The sequence below is a fragment of the Ostrinia furnacalis genome, unplaced genomic scaffold (assembly GCF_004193835.3).
Source record: "Ostrinia furnacalis isolate ACB-3 unplaced genomic scaffold, ASM419383v2 OfSCF0450, whole genome shotgun sequence".
Lineage (NCBI taxonomy): Eukaryota > Metazoa > Arthropoda > Insecta > Lepidoptera > Crambidae > Ostrinia > Ostrinia furnacalis.
Window position 1 is genome coordinate 34,357 of NW_021130689.1, and position 18,995 is coordinate 53,351.

The 18,995-nt window shown below is 37.7% G+C and overlaps 1 protein-coding gene across 3 annotated transcripts in view; it reads left to right on the forward strand.

Annotated features, from left to right (window-relative positions):
* Positions 1–11,835: 11,835 nt before the first annotated feature.
* Fas2 (neural cell adhesion molecule fasciclin 2) overlaps positions 11,836–18,995 on the forward strand; it is a 135,216-nt gene continuing 128,056 nt past the window's right edge. For 2 of the 3 annotated variants that reach the window (XM_028322051.1, XM_028322056.1), the window contains exon 1: positions 11,837–12,280. In XM_028322051.1, coding sequence (XP_028177852.1) covers positions 12,214–12,280 — 67 coding nt within the window. In that variant the 5' untranslated portion in view covers positions 11,837–12,213. Of the gene's footprint in view, positions 12,281–18,995 lie in introns of all 3 variants that reach the window. The other variant, XM_028322043.1, reaches the window with a different exon arrangement.

Here is an 18,995-nt window from a genome sequence, read left to right on the forward strand (position 1 = left end):
GGTAATTGAATAAGTTGGTCTGGCCGAGGGATTGTTTGCAAGTTGCCGCCGCACAGTAGTTTGATTTTAAAAATAGGTGGACATACGATCGAAAGTCATAATTTCACCGAAACAAAAATTGTTTTGGGTAGCATTTTGAATGCTGATCAACATTTGTCATTATGAATTTTTCGATAAAACGAGCTTTTCATGCTTAAAAAAAATATGACAAGAAAATTTGTATGGAGAAAAATCTTTTTTGTTTTTTTTCTGGCTACTGTTGCAAACTGTAGCGGTCAAACCTTATGTAGTCGTAAGTACCTATGGTGCCTAACATTACTACATAAATACTTTTTGCGGGCACGCGCGGCCAAGCGAGTAATGGACATGCAAAATTTTAAATATTTTTATTTATTCATTATTGTTTTTAATGCACTTAAAGTAATTCGTTCGTTCGTTCGTTCGTTTCAGCCGAAAGACGTCCACTGCTGGACAAAGGCCTCCCCCAAGGATTTCCACAAAGACAAAGTAATTATTAATAGATAAATATACTTAGTCTAACTTACTACAGCCTCCTATTACCTCATTTCACGCTAAAACCTTTCAAACTAGAACCTAAGTTTGTAGGTACTAGGTAGTCTAAGTTGTTTTTATTGTCATTATAATATTCACCACTGGTCTACTGGTTATCGTGTAAGATAGATTAGGTAGATATCAACCCTTTACCTACTTCTTGGCACTTATAATACCGACATACATGATTAAAAAAAGTCTTCAAGCAAGAACCCTTGACTTCAATGGTTATGAAAGATTTTTTAACTTTCTAGAGTAGTTATAATCGATTACAGTAGGTAGCGGGATAGTTTCAATTTTGATAGAACTGTAATTTCCAGTTCTTCTGTCTTATACTTTCGCAAAAATATTCTTTTTTTTTTGCTCCTTTAAAGAGGTGTAAGTTTCTTTCCCTTCGTCTAAAAAGATAACGTACATAAAACCTTTATAAGTAGCCTCAAACATAAAGCATAAAGCATACCTTTACCCAATCATCGAACTGAGAAAAATCTGAAATCCGACATTTATCACCTTCTTCCATTCATGTCTTCAATTATTATGTTCGTTCGAAAAACAATCAAAAAAAGATATTTCAGCCTATTCACTTATCTTGATCAGAGTGTTCAAAATAATCAAAGTCACTCACATACTTAGGTACTTTTTCCGAAAAAATCCAATAAGCAGGTTTGCAGTACACCAAAACACAAAATCAGCAGTTTTTGTGTACGTTAGCTGGCATTTAAAACTATAGGTAGAGGTGTACATAATGGATCTGCAATAATGTGTGGCAATACGGCTCGGAAACGTGGCCTCTCAATATAGGCCTTATAAATAAGCTCAAAATTGCACAACGTGCTATGTATGGAGAGGGCTATGCTCGGTGTTTCTTTACAAGATCGAATCAGAAATGAGGAGATCCGTAAACGAACCAAAGTCGTTGACATAGCCCAACGGATTAGCAAGCTAAAGTGACAATGGGCAGGGCACATAGTACGCAGAACTAATGGCCGATGGGGCAGCAAGGTTCTGGAGTGGAGGCCACGTACCGGAAAGCGCAGCGTAGGATGTCCACCCACAAGGTGGACCGACGACCTCATAAACGTAGCAGGAAGGCGGTGGATGCAGGGCACCACCAAGCGGCCATTGTGGAAATCATTGGGGGAGGCCTATGTTCAGCAGTGGACGTTCTATGGTTGAAATGATGATGGATGATGAATAATGTGTAGAAGAGGGTTACGGATATTTCCATTTATGATGGAATTATTTGACTAACTGAATGGAGAGCCATAAAAATGTATTGTNGTCCCGATCCAGTCATTCAGTCAAGTTCCAGAAACGAATCGGTCCTATTCATAATTATTGGTTTAGGTTAGGTTAGAACTGTGACCACAACGCACCAGCCGAGCGAGCGAAGCCAGAGTCCCGCTCCAGTTGAACAATGTGTATGGCCACATTGTTCAATGCTACAAATGGTGATGATGATGATGGTTCATGGCGCGCTGCTTAGCAAGCACGTAAATTTGTCTACTCCGTTAAAAATATTTCTAAACAGTGTAAATTCTTCACAGTTCGCGTCAAAACTTATACCATTCTGTGTGTTATCGCGGGAGGAACCTATACATGTAAAACTGTGTACGTGAGTGGAAGTGTTCTGGATTAAACTCTTAAAAACTGAACAAAATATTCCGTCCCAAAAGTGTAATATTAGAATCAGTGGTCAGTATCGAAAAAGTAATGGACAAGGGTCACATCAATCTACCTTCTTTTGACCCAAATTGTGTGGTGGCTCCTAACAAATGAACTATTTCACCGTCCCATCTGTGTTCACCAATAGCCGGTTTTGAGTCGAACCTGGTTTTTTGCACTCTAAATCTCAGCTGCGTGGGTTCGATCCTTGTTTACTGACTTTCTTGCGCATCTCATGTTTTTGTTTTTCGTTTTTGTTTTTTTTTATTTTTTTGTTTTGTTTTTTTATTTGTTGGCGCTTTTTGAACTTGACTGTATAATTATATGAGTGGAGAAATAATATTGTTTCATACAAAAAATTTTGCTGTTAAACTCCTACTATTTTGCACTCGGCAATTTCAACAAGAGCAACTTCTAACAAGTATTATTATAACAAGATTATAAGGAACATCCAAAATGTCTTCCTCCAATCATGACTGGGGGTGCTGTGATGGGAATCCCGATACAGATGAATACATACTCTGCCTTACCTGCAATTTGAAATACCATACAGCTTGCATAAATTCTTCCGGCAACATCTCTATGGACGAGTTTTCCTCGTGGGAATGCCCTCTTTGTGTTGCACAGCGACCCAAGAACAGCAACAACGACAACAAGCCTGCACGCTTTAACTCGAATGTATCAATGCGCACACACAAAAGGCCGGCCCTGCAATCTCCATCTCCATCTCCGCCTGCGCCGGCAGCCGTATCAGCAGCCGAAATGAGAAGCATCATGCAGGAATACTGTTCGAACTTATCATCCAAAATTGATACACTCACCAATCAAACAAGAAACATGCGTTCTGAACTGAAATCGGTCAAGGAAGAACTAACAGACATCAAGAGCTCGATGGATTTTATGAATTCTAAGTACGAGTCATTGCTGATAGAACATAAAGAGACAAAAGAGGCTATGGTTGAACTCCAAACTGAAAATACCAAACTAAAGTGTGATGTACAGGACCTTAATGCTCGTGTTAACACTCTAGAACAACATGCACGGGGCATGAATGTCGAAATCCAGTGTGTTCCCGAAAGGCAAAGTGAAAACTTAATGCAAGTAGTGACAAAATTGGGGACTACAATCAACTGCAATGTCAAGAGCGAGGACATAATTAATTGCACGCGCATTGCCAAAGTCAACCCTAAGAATTCGAGACCGAGGTCGATTGTGGCCCAGTTTGCTAACAAAAGGATCCGTGACAACTTCCTAGCCGCGTCAATTAACTTCAACCGGAAGAAGGCGATGACTGACAAACTCAACACGTCTCACTTAGGCTTCAATGGAAACAAGGCGCCGATATTTGTAGCTGAACATCTATCTAGTGCTAACAAGTCTCTACATGCCGCAGCCAGGACTGCTGGAAGGGAAAAGGGCTACAAATATGTATGGGTCAAGAATGGTCGAATCTTCATGAGGAAAGCTGACGACTCAGACTATGTGCTAATAAGAGACATGGACTCTTTAAGTAAAATTAATTAATTAGTTAAAAAATGTATATTATAGTGTTGTATTGAGCCAACTTAATTATAAAATTCAACCCATTAACTATCTATTATCAGAATGTTCGCGGCTTGCGAACGAAAACCCATGTATTTTTACAAAATTTACTCACTTCTGGTTACGATGTAATTGTCTTAACTGAGACCTGGCTGAACAGTAGCTTCCATGACTCTGAAATTTTTGGTGAGAGATATGTCGTATACAGGAGGGACAGGGAACTCTCGGGACTCAATCATGCTAAGCGGGGAGGAGGAGTTTTGGTAGCAATAACTAAATGCCTACCTTCCAAAAGGATGAAAAAGTGGGAAAGCGAATGCGAGGACGTTTGGGTGTTAATTGGGGACTCCAAACCTGTCACCTTGTGTGCGGCCTATTTGCCACCTCCTGTTCAAATGTCATTGCTTAAACGCTTTGTTGATAATTTTAACCAGGTCTCTGAATATTTTAATTCGCATGTTTGCCTTCTTGGTGATTTTAACTTATCAACCCTGGACTGGGGACTGGTCGGGCATCCTTCGTACAACCTATCAACTCTATATCAATTTTTCGTAGACTTTGCCAATGTTAATAACTTGAAACAATATAACTCTATCACAAAATATGTCATGGGAAGGACTCTCGATTTGGTTCTGGCCAGGATCCCACTATGTAAGGTTGCTGGGGCCGTGGACGTTTTATGTCCAATCGATCAGCTACATCCACCTCTTTCAGTGGAGATTTGTCTCGAGGATGAACCAACGCTACAGTCCAACACTGCTATTAGGCGTAATTTCCACATAGCTGACTATGTAGCAATTAATAAAACTCTGGCTGCCGTTAACTGGGAGTCTCTTTTCTCTGGACAAAACAACGTCAATAATTTACTGGAACTGTTTCTCAATGTCGTCAACAAAGCAATTGTTGACCACGTGCCCTCTGCTAAGCCAAAATCAAATAAGTATCCACCTTGGTTCAGTAGGGAATTAATCAAGCGACTGCGAGAGAAAAACAAGTACAGAATACTGTACAAAAAATATAATAATCCACTTGACCTAATATCATACCGTGTGCTAACGGATCGTTGTAAAAAACTTACATCTGAGTGTTATAACACTTACCTTCGCCGAGTTGAGGACGGATTGGTTAAGAATCCCAAACTATTTTGGTCTTATATGAAAGCCAAAAGAGGTGGCACTGGTTCCTATCCAGCGGTCATGACGGACGGATCGTTCGAGATGCGGGATGGCGTTGACATATGTAATAGTTTCGCCTCTCATTTTTCATCTGTGGTATCTAACACAAATGCCACTGGATGCAATATTACAGACCGAATCAATCCATCGGAGAGCAGCAGTGACTGTTTTTCTATTCTTCAGTTTTCTCACAAGCAAATTTTCGACAAATTATCCACCTTGTCTGTTTCGAAGGGCGCTGGCAGCGACGAAATCCCGCCATTATTCATCTCTCGTTGTGCGTCTTCTCTCGTTGAGCCTGTTTATGTTATCATGAATCGATCGCTTCGTTCTGGAACCTTCCCTGATGCATGGAAAATTTCAAAAGTGGTACCCATCTTTAAGTCTGGCGATGCTCATCTTACATGCAACTATAGACCCATCTCTATTTTACCCTCATTGGCCAAAGTCTTCGAGTCCTTAGTTTGCCCTGTTCTTCAAATCTACTTTGAGAAGTACTTGAACCCGAACCAACACGGATTCACAAAGGGAAGGTCTACTAACACCAACCTTGTAACATATGTAGAGGATGTCGTCGGTCATATTGACTGTAACAAACAGGTCGATGCGATATATACCGACTTCAGTAAGGCGTTCGACCGAGTACCCCATCAATTGCTTCTAATGAAACTATCGTCATATGGACTGGCGGGGAATCTGCTGGCCTGGTTTGGGTCCTACTTATCTGGTCGTTCGTTCTATGTCGTGGCCAATGGGTATAGCTCAGAACTGCATCACGTCACTACAGGTGCTCCTCAGGGTTCCCACCTGGGACCGATTATTTTTAATATCTTTGTTAACGACCTACCAAACTGAATTACATACTCGTCCTCGTCAATGTTTGCCGATGACTTAAAAATATGGAGGGTTGTTGATTCATTGGGCGATGTCCCGCTGTTTCAAAATGACCTCAATGCTTTGGTGGGTTGGTGTCGATCAAATGAGATGACATTGAATGTGGAGAAGTGCGTTCATATAAAGCTCACCAGGAAGTTAAATCCTATCCCATCCGTCTATAGCATCGATGGGTCTAATCTTGTAGAGAGGACCGTGGTGCGTGATCTGGGGGTTATCATGGACAGTAAAATGACATTTGTTCCACATCTGGATCACATCGTATCCAAGGCGTCTAAGATGCTGGGTTTCATAATTAGAAATGGTAGAGCGTTTAAGCTCATAGCGACGACATAGCTCGTAGAGACGATGGCCGTTGGGGCAGAAAAGTTCTCGAGTGGCGACCACGGGCTGGAAGACGTAGCGTGGGCAGGCCTCCTACTAGGTGGAGCGACGATCTCGTAAAGGTCGCGGGAAGAGCCTGGATGCGGGCAGCGCAGGACCGAACAAAATAACAAACATAATTATTGTGTATTGTTGTACCTATCGTTGGTGTACCTACCTAATAAATAAATAAATAAGAGCTTGGATGCGGGCAGCGCAGGACCATGCATTGTGGAAAACCTTGAGACAGGCCTTTGTCCAGCAATTGATGTCATTTGGCTGAATCACGCTCACTCACTCACAGACACCTTTAAAATGCTGCTATTCCGAACCGCGCTGCCAACTGCAGCGGCCGCATGAAGTCTAGTTATGATGCCGTTTTGGAAATCATTTCATATAAATACACACAAACCAATAATACAGCTGTACTTGATTTTATGCGGCCGCTGCATGTGGTGTCAGCAGTTGCAGTTGGCAGCAAAACACAAAAAAGAAGAGAAATACACACCATGAACTTGTAACATTGTTTATTCAATTCGTACGTCTCTATTATTTCCAAATATATTCGGTACATCTTTCTGTTCATAGGAGAACTCATTTCTGATTGCGAGTTTGCTCTTGAAATCCAGGCTTCCAAGCTGTTCCTTACAACTCTCATCGTGAACGAAACGTACACAATGTTGTTGTCAATCGATTGCAGGAGGAACACAGAAATAATGTAGAATCTATACCTTGTGAAGAACGTTTTAATTATATTCAAGAAGTGATGTAAAAGTATAATGAAAGTCCCGATCCAGGCATAGATGATGGTTCTCTTAAGAGTCCGTCTGTTGTGGAATGGGACAGTGATCCTTTGCATTCGGATCATCAAATCCACGTTCCTAGAAGAGTCCCAGACATTTGTCTTGCAATTTGAAAATAACGCATACATATCTGTCGTAAAATCAATAATAACTTCGTAGTATCGTACTACCGAACTAACAACTGAAAATGTGTTAAGTAAAACCAGTGATCGATGAGCAAATATAACTGTACTAGCCATAATAACCACGGAACATATTATTTTAGTATACACACTGTTTGGAGTAATAAAACTATTTTTGATCCGGTATCTTGGAGCAAAGTGGATATTTTGTAAAACAGCTAGCGGTCTGAACAGTGCCAATATATCGGCAAAAATGAAATTTTTAGTTGGAATTTGGACGGCCATCTTGTTGGAAAAATGTCTTTCACTTCCAGATGTTTCCTTGAGTTTGTCCTAAATGGAAAGAAATGCTTTCAAAAAAATTGAGAAAGACGTCGATAATGGAAATGAACGGACTATTAATTCATGTCAAAATGTAATTAGATAAATAGGTAAGCATTAAAATATGGAACTGGCGAAACAAAACAACTGTTTATGGGGTCTGTAGGTGCTTTCTTAAACATGGATTACCCGTATTCACAAACGATGCTTGCTTAAGTGACGCAGCAAATCGAACGCACAGCGTTGAATAGAGCTCTGTGATCGGTTTGTGTGACCCTGTGAGTCCACGCGCGCTGTGAGACCTCATAGTAATGTTTGTGAATACGGGCAATCAATATCGCTTCACGACTCAGCTGTTGGCATGGATGATAAAAATGAAACATGTCTGTAAAGTGATAAAATAGGTATACTGGGTCTCTCTGTAAGTAGTTATGGACCAAAAAATATTGATTCTGCGGCTCAAATCCATCAACTTTCCCCAAGAGAACAAAGTTCAAATCTTCCAAAAACAAATTTAACCTTTTCATACAAATTGTCTTCAGTAATCATCAGCCAATTAATATAGATAGGTAGATAGATAGATAAAACGTTTATTTGCATAACAGAAACACACATTACAAACAGAAAGTACCAAAAGTAGGATAAAATAGTACCCTCAGGACAGTATGACATAGTATGGTAAGACAGAAATAAAAAGAAAAAAATCATTATGACATTCAATATAGGTACACACTTTATACAGAAATGTGTGTCGCAGCAATGCAAAACGGCAATAGCTCAGTAATTGGTTTACTTAAGGCTTGGTNTGTGCGCCGGTGAGTGGGCAATAGATAAAGTTGGGATATAGATGAAAGGTACGCTTTTTGTTTTCGGCACATTTGTGATTGATTGCGTAGTTTCTGTTAGGTTTATCGTTTCTGGTGTTTAGGGTTGCGTAAATATTTCGATTATAGGATACAATCGCTTATATTATGGCCATTGTCTCAGACAATATTTTTGAAAACTTCATCACGGATAGCAAATCTGAAGCAAAATTTTCACAAATTAAAGAAATTATTACTACGCGTTAGGTTAAATTGTACTTACCCAATAAGTGGCAGCTTTCTGATTCGTTAATCTCTTAATATTTATGTAAGTGGGTGGACAGATTTGGTATCCTGTATAATGACAATATGTATAATGAATAATGACTCTACAAAATTCTTCCTTCATTTCATTTTCTTCAAACTTTACATCATACAAGGACATAACAATATTCACTCATCGTCATGCAATTGGTAAAGAGCAAGGCCAATATAAGAGTATAGTACAATGCTTTCTACGAGTACAGGCACGTGCGCGCGCGTCCCAATTCAATACCATTTCCAATGACTAGGTCTATTGAAACTAATAACGAATTTCTTATTGAAACGTCAAGGAAGATGAAGTAGGTCGCTTTTCGTAAATTGGTCCGACATTCATCATTGATATAATGTTATTTATAGGTATTAATGTTTGTTTACAGGATTTATTTAGGATTCAGGACCACAAAACGGCTATTGACCATTTTATATAAAACATTTATTTATCTTGATGTAAATATGACAAAAATAAAATAAAATATTTTGTACAGAATACAATTGAAACAAACAGTTTATTACCTAATCAAAACCTAATTTTCTTTTATAAGTATCTCTGGCGAAATCCTATGTTTTAATTGGGTACACTTAATTACCCACCTAATATTTTGCTACCTAAGCAATTCTTGTAAATCTAATTCATTTTTAAACTCATCAACTAACGGGGTTAAATGTTAGGTCAAACGAAACGGTTCCCAGAAGTTCGCCAAGAAATCTGATCTCCTTTCAAGCTTTGCATAACGGTAACAAAAATACAAATAATTCAGTTGATCTTAAGTTCGTCATTTACAAAGGCGGCTAATGGAAGTTTCCGCCGACTTTAATGGAGACACGATAAGTCAATTGTTTATTTAAAACTTCATTTTGTCGGCAAACTCAAAGCAAAAGCCGGAAATATAAAAATTATCGGAAAAGAAAGTGACTGTGGACGGTAAAATAATGATTTTAGGTTGATTGTAATACTTAAATTGCTATCTTACCGGCTGCCATATGGTTTAGTGCGCACTAGCATCTTAATGTAAGTAAATGTCAATTTTTGGCAATCCTTTCACCAATTTCTCTTGATTACGCGTTTGGGTTTCAAGAATTGACAAGTAATGGTGTAGAGATTCGAAGTATTAGATGACTAGACATAAAGATCAGGATAATTGTAAAAAATAAACTGTATAAAATAATAATTTCTTCCATAGTGTTTCGGCCGTCCTAAAAATTGACTGTCACTTTTAACTTCATGTCTGACGATTTAATTTTAAAAGTCATGACTTAGGTACCAAAGCCACTTAATAACTTTTTCGATGGTATTCGTACAAAACAAATGAACGAAAAGAGTTCAAACAGAAAGTTTTCGGTATTGGTGGTTGCAGTGGTGCGTGATACCGGATTGGCTCTGCGCCAACTTCTGAAAGTATTTAGGCCGTTTTCAAACTCAACCCTTCTTCCCTTCTCAAACACTCAATTCTCTCAAATTGGCTGGGTTTAATTTAAACCCTTAGTTTTTACCGCAGTTACGTATGGTCTGCGCCAAGAGACTTAAGCAATTTTACTATTGAAACAGTCATTGAACTGTCTCTGTGATCTCGAAATTGTTTTACTTGAGCTCAACAAAGAATATTCTAGTATTATGCTCCTTTAGACTTGATGAGGCTAAAAAATACACCAGTTTTGATAGCGGACTGCGGACTGCCGATTTGAGTGTCAAAATCTGAGATTATTTGATTGTGGTAATCATAAGCCCTGTCTACCGCTGAACTTCTTTTTGGTGACCCCAATCCTGAATCAAATATAATTATCTTCAGCTAGATGGGTTTTGTTTTATGGATAGCGGGAATTATTAATCATCACAGATTACAAGTAGATAATCTTAAAAAAATACAATTTTAGCTTGTCATTAATTTCGTTTGCAACATTTTTAAAGTCTATAATAATATGATCCAATTGGAACACTTTGAAAGGAATGATGGTAATAAAATCCACTAAGCGTCCAATTGGTGGAATTAGTATGGGATTTTGTGTGAACTGCAATGATTAATCTGTGCGGATGATGGTGAGGCTCTAGATTTGTGGTGCGGTAGAGTCGAGGGGACAGGGTAGAAAAACTTTCAATAGTAGGTATATTAAAATTTAGATAAAGTTTAATTGACTTCACATATTATTATTTATTAAACATTTCTCACTGCTTCTATTGTGTGTGAGTAGCAATCAAGTCATTGTTAAAAATACAATACCTAACGTAATTGCCAAATCTTTTATTTCGGTTTTATGTAAAATACAGTTCATAACATGTATACGGATTGTTACAGAAAATTAGCAGCATCATTCAACATTAATTAATTTATAAAGAAAATCTTTGTGTAGTTTCCCGAACGCGCTCTCAATAAAGGACTGCATATACTACAAGAGTAAATACTACTAGTACCAGCTCCAAGCCTAACATTGCTGGCTGCTCGGTGTGTCGTGAAAAATAAATTATTCATACTGTGTTGCTGTAATCAGTCACAAGAGCCGATACTCACCCGATAGAGGGCGCTAATGTGTTCTTCTTTAGCTTATCGTACTTTTTGTGTATGACAGAGGAATTTTAATTCAGATAATTTTAACTTACATGTTTATTCTCATTTATTTGTACAATCGGTTAATTAAGTAAATAAAGAAATGGAAGAAATTAAAATCTATATAACAGGTGTTTCATTGGTGGGAAACAATTAATATTTGTTATCTAGGTAATTTAAATGTTTCTAACACACAAATTGGTTGTCCTATTAAAGGTCTACGGACTACGGACATTTTCATCATAATAAGTTTTGTAATTTAATTGGAATCCAGGCATTTCTTGTATTAAATAACTTTTATATCATTCATTTTGATGATCATCACAAACTACTATCTATTCTCACAAATAATGTAATACATAAATAAAGTTTCAAACATGAAGGCTAACATTCCCACGATATGAATAGTTCTCAATTTCACGCGAAGTCTGCCGCGCTAGTTAATAATAAATAAAGTTGTCAAACAATTGACAGTTATGTAGTACCTACTACTTGTATTTCTCTAATAGGCAATTTCCTCCAGAAGCTAGACTAGTTAAGCTAACGGCGTCCGAAGTGAGTGTCAAAATATTTAGCAAAGCAATCAATTTTCAATTTTCCAGGACATCGCATGCTAAGCTAATAACGGCATTAACCTAGTAAACTGCAAGCGACTAATCTCGATCCTTGCGAAGTTGCGAGCTAACAGCGCCGTAGTTCCGAGGATCGCCGTCGCCGCGCGTGTCGCTCCCATCGCGCGCCAGTACCGTTGGGCGCTCGTTGGGGACGGACGTACGCTCCCGCTCCGCCGACACCAAACCCTCCTCACGAAACAAGTTTCTCACTTCTGTTTCCAAAAACTACTATCAAAATACGAAACACAACCATGGACTACGGCAAACCAGTGAAAAAAACTCTCTTCCAAACAAATTCGACCAGTTAAAAAACTATTCTTGTGCTGTTTGTGATTACTTTTATCTACATCGATAGAACGCGAAGGTGTAATAAGAACGCGAGTGCGATTGTTTGTTGTTTTGAAACAAAAGGTACATTCCGTTGGAAGTTTGAATTTTCTGTTTTTTGTTTTTTATCTGAGGACGCATACGAATAGCGCGTTGAAAAGAGACAAGATGCGGTCTCACCGGGCAAGAGCGACAGGTGTGGCGGCTTTGGCGGTTCTGTTGGCAGCTATAACAGGTAACTTAGTTTTTCAACTTCTACAACTTTTAATCCATTTACTTAAAATTCTTATTGGAAAAAATCTTAGCTTGTAATAAATCATATCTTAGGAGAAACAGGTTGCAAACTTTTTATGCAAGAACAAAAACGTCCAGATAAAACTTGATAATTTTTATCATGTTGGTAGCGCATGAGTATGAGGCGCGTATGATTCATTTTGTATACTTGAAAGTGAGGTTATGTCTTATAAGTTTAATTTATTTATAGAACTGTGAAGAAAGTAAGTTAAGACTTTGTAAAAGGAATGATGTGCCATACATTATGTCTAGACTTACTCCAGGTAGTTTTAATATTTATGCTGTAGGATTCAATTTTGCATTTTATTTTGGTTCTGTTGATAAGTACGTCTGATAAGAATGAGATTGATGATAGTAGTTATTTGATAAAATTTATGAATGAATGAATCATCATCATGTTTTCTTTATTTTTATAAATAAACTCAATGATCATCATTTCTGTAGGATACAATGAACTGAGTAGTTCAAAACTTGTTTATGAAACTATAAATTAATGACACAATAAAATGTGAAAAAGAAATAATAAAATGTAAAATAAATTAATTTGTCTTGTAAGTATGAAAAGCTAAAAAGATAGGTCCACCAACTACCTACCTATCCCTTTCGGACCGCTCCAATACAATTGTGCGGGTTACAAAATCGAGATTATCTCATTAGTTTTACATCGGAAGTGGATGGGCTTAGTATCGTACGATTGTGCGGGATGCGTTCTTTCACCTCCCGTGCAAATTTTGTCCGAAGTGAAGTTAGTGAGCAGGTTACAACCTGTACAGTTCATGACTGATTGCGCTCCCCGACTTGGCGAAAGAAAATACCTACTATGGTTTTATTTTGTAATTGTAGTAATATACAAGTTATTGATTAGATAAATAGTTAAAAATAGCATCTTTTTGTGATTACAGTGACTACTTGTAAGCAAAGTCTTTGGCGTAACGGCTTAACGAACTTTACTGACACAATTGTATCGATGTGGGCCCTACAATACCTTATGCGTATTTTAAGTTTCTCATAATTATTAATTTTTCATGGTTTCCGCACCATGTTTCTGATTTTAAACGACGCTACTATCGCAGAGATGCTCAATGCATCTGGGGATGAGAGCGATGACAACGACAAAAGCTAGTTTCGACTACTTCAGATGATCTACTCCTCTTATTCTGATGAAGGTTCAGACATTCATGACGATACATACCTACCTCTGAGTATGCAAGCGGCATGGCAGACGAAGCCCTTCAATCGTCAACATCTTCCAGGAGATGCTGTTCATGATCCAGGAGATATTAAAACTCCATAGGAATATTTTGAGCGCTATATTTACTGTTGAGCTCATGGAACATATGGTTTTGCCCACAAATCAATATTAAATGGCAAATACTGGTATAAAAATTAAACCTGTTTATTCCTTACTGGTTATAAATACGTTTTTCGGAATACATGCCATTGATAAAATTTCGAAAACCCTTACAATTTTGACCCTCACAATTGTACGTAGGAAGTGAAGGGCCCAGTTTGATACAATTGTTGGTATATGAATTTTCCAAGATGGCGGCGGAAAATCTGGAAAATTATAGCAGATTCGTAATCTGCGGCCCCAAATTACCTAAAATACATGTTTAAAATTACAAATTTCTTTCTAGTTTAAGCGCGGGTCCGAAAGGGCTATACCTAATACCTATCTAAGAATTTATATTTGTTAAAGAAATACTCCACAAATTAATGAGAAAAGGCTTAAAGAATATTTAATTTTCATAGGTTATTTCTCCTCTGAAAGTGCTAAAATATTGCCTAAAACTCTATAATTAAACATTCTAGTCACGATGGACATTTCACTTAACACTTACAAACCTGAAGACAACAATCGGCACGTTTGAAAATTATGCACAATCGCACACTGCAGCGACAAGTCAAGGCCTAGTTGTGCAAAAACCGTTTTAGTCCGTTATGCACTGGGCAAGTGAGGCGACGGAAAGTACGGAAACTCGCTTTTCTGGCACAATGGTGGATTCTGCCACATTTGTTCTGGGCGCATTCGTGCGTTACTTTCTCGTCCGGACGCCAGCGAATCAATCAATCGGAAATCTGTATCCGTTCGTTTGTTTTTTTCTACGGATTCAGTGAGATCAAACAAAGGCCCGTGCGATATGCCGCTTCTAAGATCAGCTAGAGTGGTTTCGTATTTATTGCTTTATGTGACTGCAGTATAATAAATCACTATGAGATTAGATATCAACTTTACTACATCAAAAAACTTAAGAATTGGCAGTGACGTTTTTGCTAATATTTAGCTGCTATTCCTACCCAGTTGGTAGAAAAAGTCATTACAAGCTATATTTTTTCCATAAATGTTGCCTCTCTCAGATTGCTTCAGTAGAAAGAAATAAACATTTAATTTCTTATTCGACATAAAAATTGAGCGTATCTTATTCATAAAGTTTGAACGATTATATTAGTTACAGGTTACCTAAATATGACGCAACGCCTAACAGTAAAATATAATACCTATCAATTAAAATTAACAACGCTCATCATAGTTACAGTTTCACACTTACTTCTCCATTGTCGGAGCAAAATGCGGTAACATTTTTTGGGTCGCTTTCTTAATTTCATACAGTCTAACAATAGACATTGCGCGTTTTGATAGAACAGCCATTATAGCGATTTGAAGATACCGAGCTCATAATAATCCTCTGAATAGACCTCTGAATAGCACATACCAGTGAGTGAGAGACTTTCATCAATTTAATTCCATGTTGCTAAGGAATAATGTTGCTTTGAATAGCACCGCTAATCTGACGCTGAAATCCGGGATCGTATAAACTAACGCAATGAAAGATAATATTGATGTTGATGTTGCGATTCGGGAAGTTATTACAGTGATCCCACATACAGAAACGGTTATCTTCCAATCTACATCTGTACTGGATACAATTTACGCAAATACAAAGCATCTGCCGTGTCATTAACCTCGGTCATTTAAGCCTGTTAACGCTGCGGGACTGCTCTAATGGCATGTTGACGGCTCTTTCAACGGCCATGACCGCTCGTGATTATAACTAGAGACAGAATCGCACACGATAATAACACGATAGTTAAGATGACATTTCAGATACTATCCCTGAACGCAATTTCCTTGAAGGTTTCAATTTGTCTTCGTGGAATTGCTTATACCGAGAGAGTATGTTTCTATCAAGTTATCTCAAGCCTCTTCACAGTGTTTATGTAATATTATTGCGGTCTCTGAGTTATTGGTTTTGCTTTAATAAAAATAACATTGTTAGACAAAAGACAAGCCTTATGATATTGATATGAATAATGAGTCTCATAGCGAATAAATTGTTTGTGATATTTTCGCAAGCAAAAAGGGTAAATTCTTATTGAATTATCATAACTTAATACTTACTTTAAAACGTTAAGTTGTTAAGATATTTAGGCAAGCAAAAGAACTTCCTCAAGTTATTTCAGTCGATACATTCGAATACTAAAATGATTTTACTCAGTGTTGGGCACTAAAGCTTCCTGAACGTAAATAACTAGGCGGCATCGAATGCACTCTCGATTGTGCAACAGAGAAAACATTTATTACTATTAATACTGCTAGCCCGTTGGCTACCATTAGCTGCATCACAATTGTGAAAAACTGCACAATAGTGTAGTTATCTAATAGAAAAAGAGTTTAAAAACGATGTTGAAAGAAATCTAAAAGATGATAAGTAAATACAAAAGAATTTCAAAGCCATGAAACAGGTCGTGAACCACGATCGATCTAACATTCAGAAAGAAACAATTTAGTCTTTGCCTAACCATGACCTGAATTTGGCCTAGCGTCGACAATGTTATGCTAATATGAGAATATGTGGTGTGTTACAAAAACTTTACGGTAAGGGTGAAATTATTAGCATTTTCGAACGGTTTTTATGATTCTGGAATTTGAATAGAAATGGCCAAATAAATGACCGGCAATAATGATGATCCGTACGCTCATGGGATAGAGGAATATTGAAATTTTGAATATTTTGAAACGCAAACTATCATAGATGAAACATTCACACTTTATGTGGCCTATATGGGTTGGTACAGTTACAAAATAATATCCAGCAATATTTCCAACGTTTTCAACATAACACGACCGCGAAACCGTAGTTCCACATGACCCACGTCAGTCATATTACGGCGTCCACGTGATGTAGGTCACTATGATGAATCACTTCTGGTCTAACACGTTATTACGTACTGACAACGTAATCGGAAGCCACTAACTCTACCGGTTCGGTAGTTTCTTGGTGAATTATTAGTACCGGGCAAAGACCCGAGGTGGTCGGCAAATGGATGTCAATAAGTAATGACGTCACGTCTAACCCAGCTCGGATCACAATGCCGGGTCTAAATATAATCTCTATCTAGAGGTCTATTAAGGTGCAGACGATAAAGTTCTAAAACAACTTTATGCAGGTGTTAGAACATTTCCTTCTATTTTTATATGACTAGACTGTATTTCGTTCATCGAATTTTCAAATCTATGTTTTTATCATACAATATTATAAAAAGTACCTAGGTTTAGATCTTCTTTCGATTGTGTTTTGATGTTTTTTAAGTCAATACTGATTCTGGAATTAGAATTTATATTTTTCATGCATTTTTATCGTGCACCTTTAAACAGCGGTTGCATCAAAACACAATTACTCCTTTATAGAGTATCGTGCAGACTAACCCAGTTATCACTGATAACACGGTTATCTTATCAGCGGCAGGTGGTTCCCAACGTACGCGAGTTCAACGGTTTTCTTATCAGAATAACTGTTTAGCGGAATTGCTTATTCACGTGTCTTGACGCGAATTAATTCAAGTCTACTCACAGTTACTGAGTTGCACCATCTTACTTTAACTTGACAAACGACAAAAATCTGTCTAGCTCCGTACAAAAAGCACCGGTTATTGTTAATGTTACGGTTACTATAAGGTGGTGCAATGAAGCCTTAGTGCAAAAGGTGTAATTAAAATATTGAATGCTGGTTAAATTACTATAGATTTAGGCTGTAAATGAATTGGTTCTCAGAGAGAACACTTAAAGAAATCACTCTGGGCAAGTAAGTATACCTTTGGTAAGAACTTTGTGTGCTTAGCCACGAATTATTTTAATGTATCAAAACTGTTATTTAAAAAAATAGTTCTTTTTCAAATACTTTACCAAACTGGTTTTTGCACATGTCAAATAGTGGGAACAACGCAGAATATCATTCTTGGTTTCACTGTTCTTATCGCTACGGAATGCTTTGTGTAAAGGATTAATTTCTAAATTTCTGTTTAATCTGGTAACCCTGCCCCAGTTCACACTATTCATTAAGATGATTTAAAAGTAGTGATTTTATCATTCACCGTGTGACAATTTACATAAAACCTTAATGTTTATGTCAAGTTCATTTATATGCACACATTAATTAAAAATTTAAATTCAAAATAGTGTTCCGAGTTCTAACTTAAATCTGCATTAAAAAGCTGTACAACTTATGCCTTTGCCACAACAAATTTAAAAAAAAAACAAACGATAGAAATGAAGCTGGCCACTGAGTTTCCACTTTTTCTCGCTCCCTGTTTTTATCAAAGCCGTATTTTCTAGGATGTACACATCCGTTTCCTTGGTCAGCCCATAGCTGTCGCTTTCGAAGCCCGATGTTAAAACCAGTGTCTCAGTTGTCGAACCGGTTTCGCGGGTGCACGGCGTCCTTGAAAATGCTTGTACGATATTAGAATTACGTATCGGAGATCTCGTGGACGCGGTTCAGTTTAAATAGGCAAGTGAAGACATCTGGCAAATATTTTTAGAGTAACCTATTTATTTGCTAATATTACCAGGAGGTCCGATCACTCATTTTGTCGTTTCGCTTAAATATAATTTGTGTCTTCAGTTATAAATAGAGGACTGTAGATGAATTATCTTAAAAATATGCATTTATAACGGTACGGAATGCGGAATTATAGCGCGCCTTAAGATGTGTCACGGTCACATTCAAGTACTCGAACGTTCCATAAACAGAATATAAGTATGCGACGCCAATTTTTAAAAGATTTGTCATATTAAGTGCATGGTTCAACATGCTGCGAGATATCGAATCTGCAGTAGCAATAAAATTGCAAACATTGATTTCATGGAAGAGTGATTTTATAAAACTTGCTCAGGCATTTTCTTGCTTCTTCATTAAGTATGTGAGTTTGCGCGGTCCGAGCAAACATGTGGTTGTGTACTAGACATTCATTCTCAGCATACATTTAAATAAATTACTGTAACACTAATTCACAGCCACAGATCTCCAGCCGCGACCGTTATAGTGTGGCCATTGTGAAAACGCCGATTGGTTATGCCTCCGAAAATTTCTAATCTGTGCTCGAGTTGCATAAGTTTTAATTTTTCCGTAGCAGCGAAAGCAACTCGAATCTGTACGTCGCAAGTTAAGGTTCATGCTTGCGTTAATTTTTTAACGGCGTGCTCCGTTTCATGGAAGAGTGGCTTCCCTCTGGTCAGTGGCGTGGAACGGTCAGCAAGCGAATTTGACGGCATAATTATGAAGTGACAACTTGGACGGTTTTTGTAATTTCACAGACTAAAAAAGTTGCGCATTTGTGCGGTTGGCGCTTTTTTTTTGTTTGGCGAAATGTGTGGC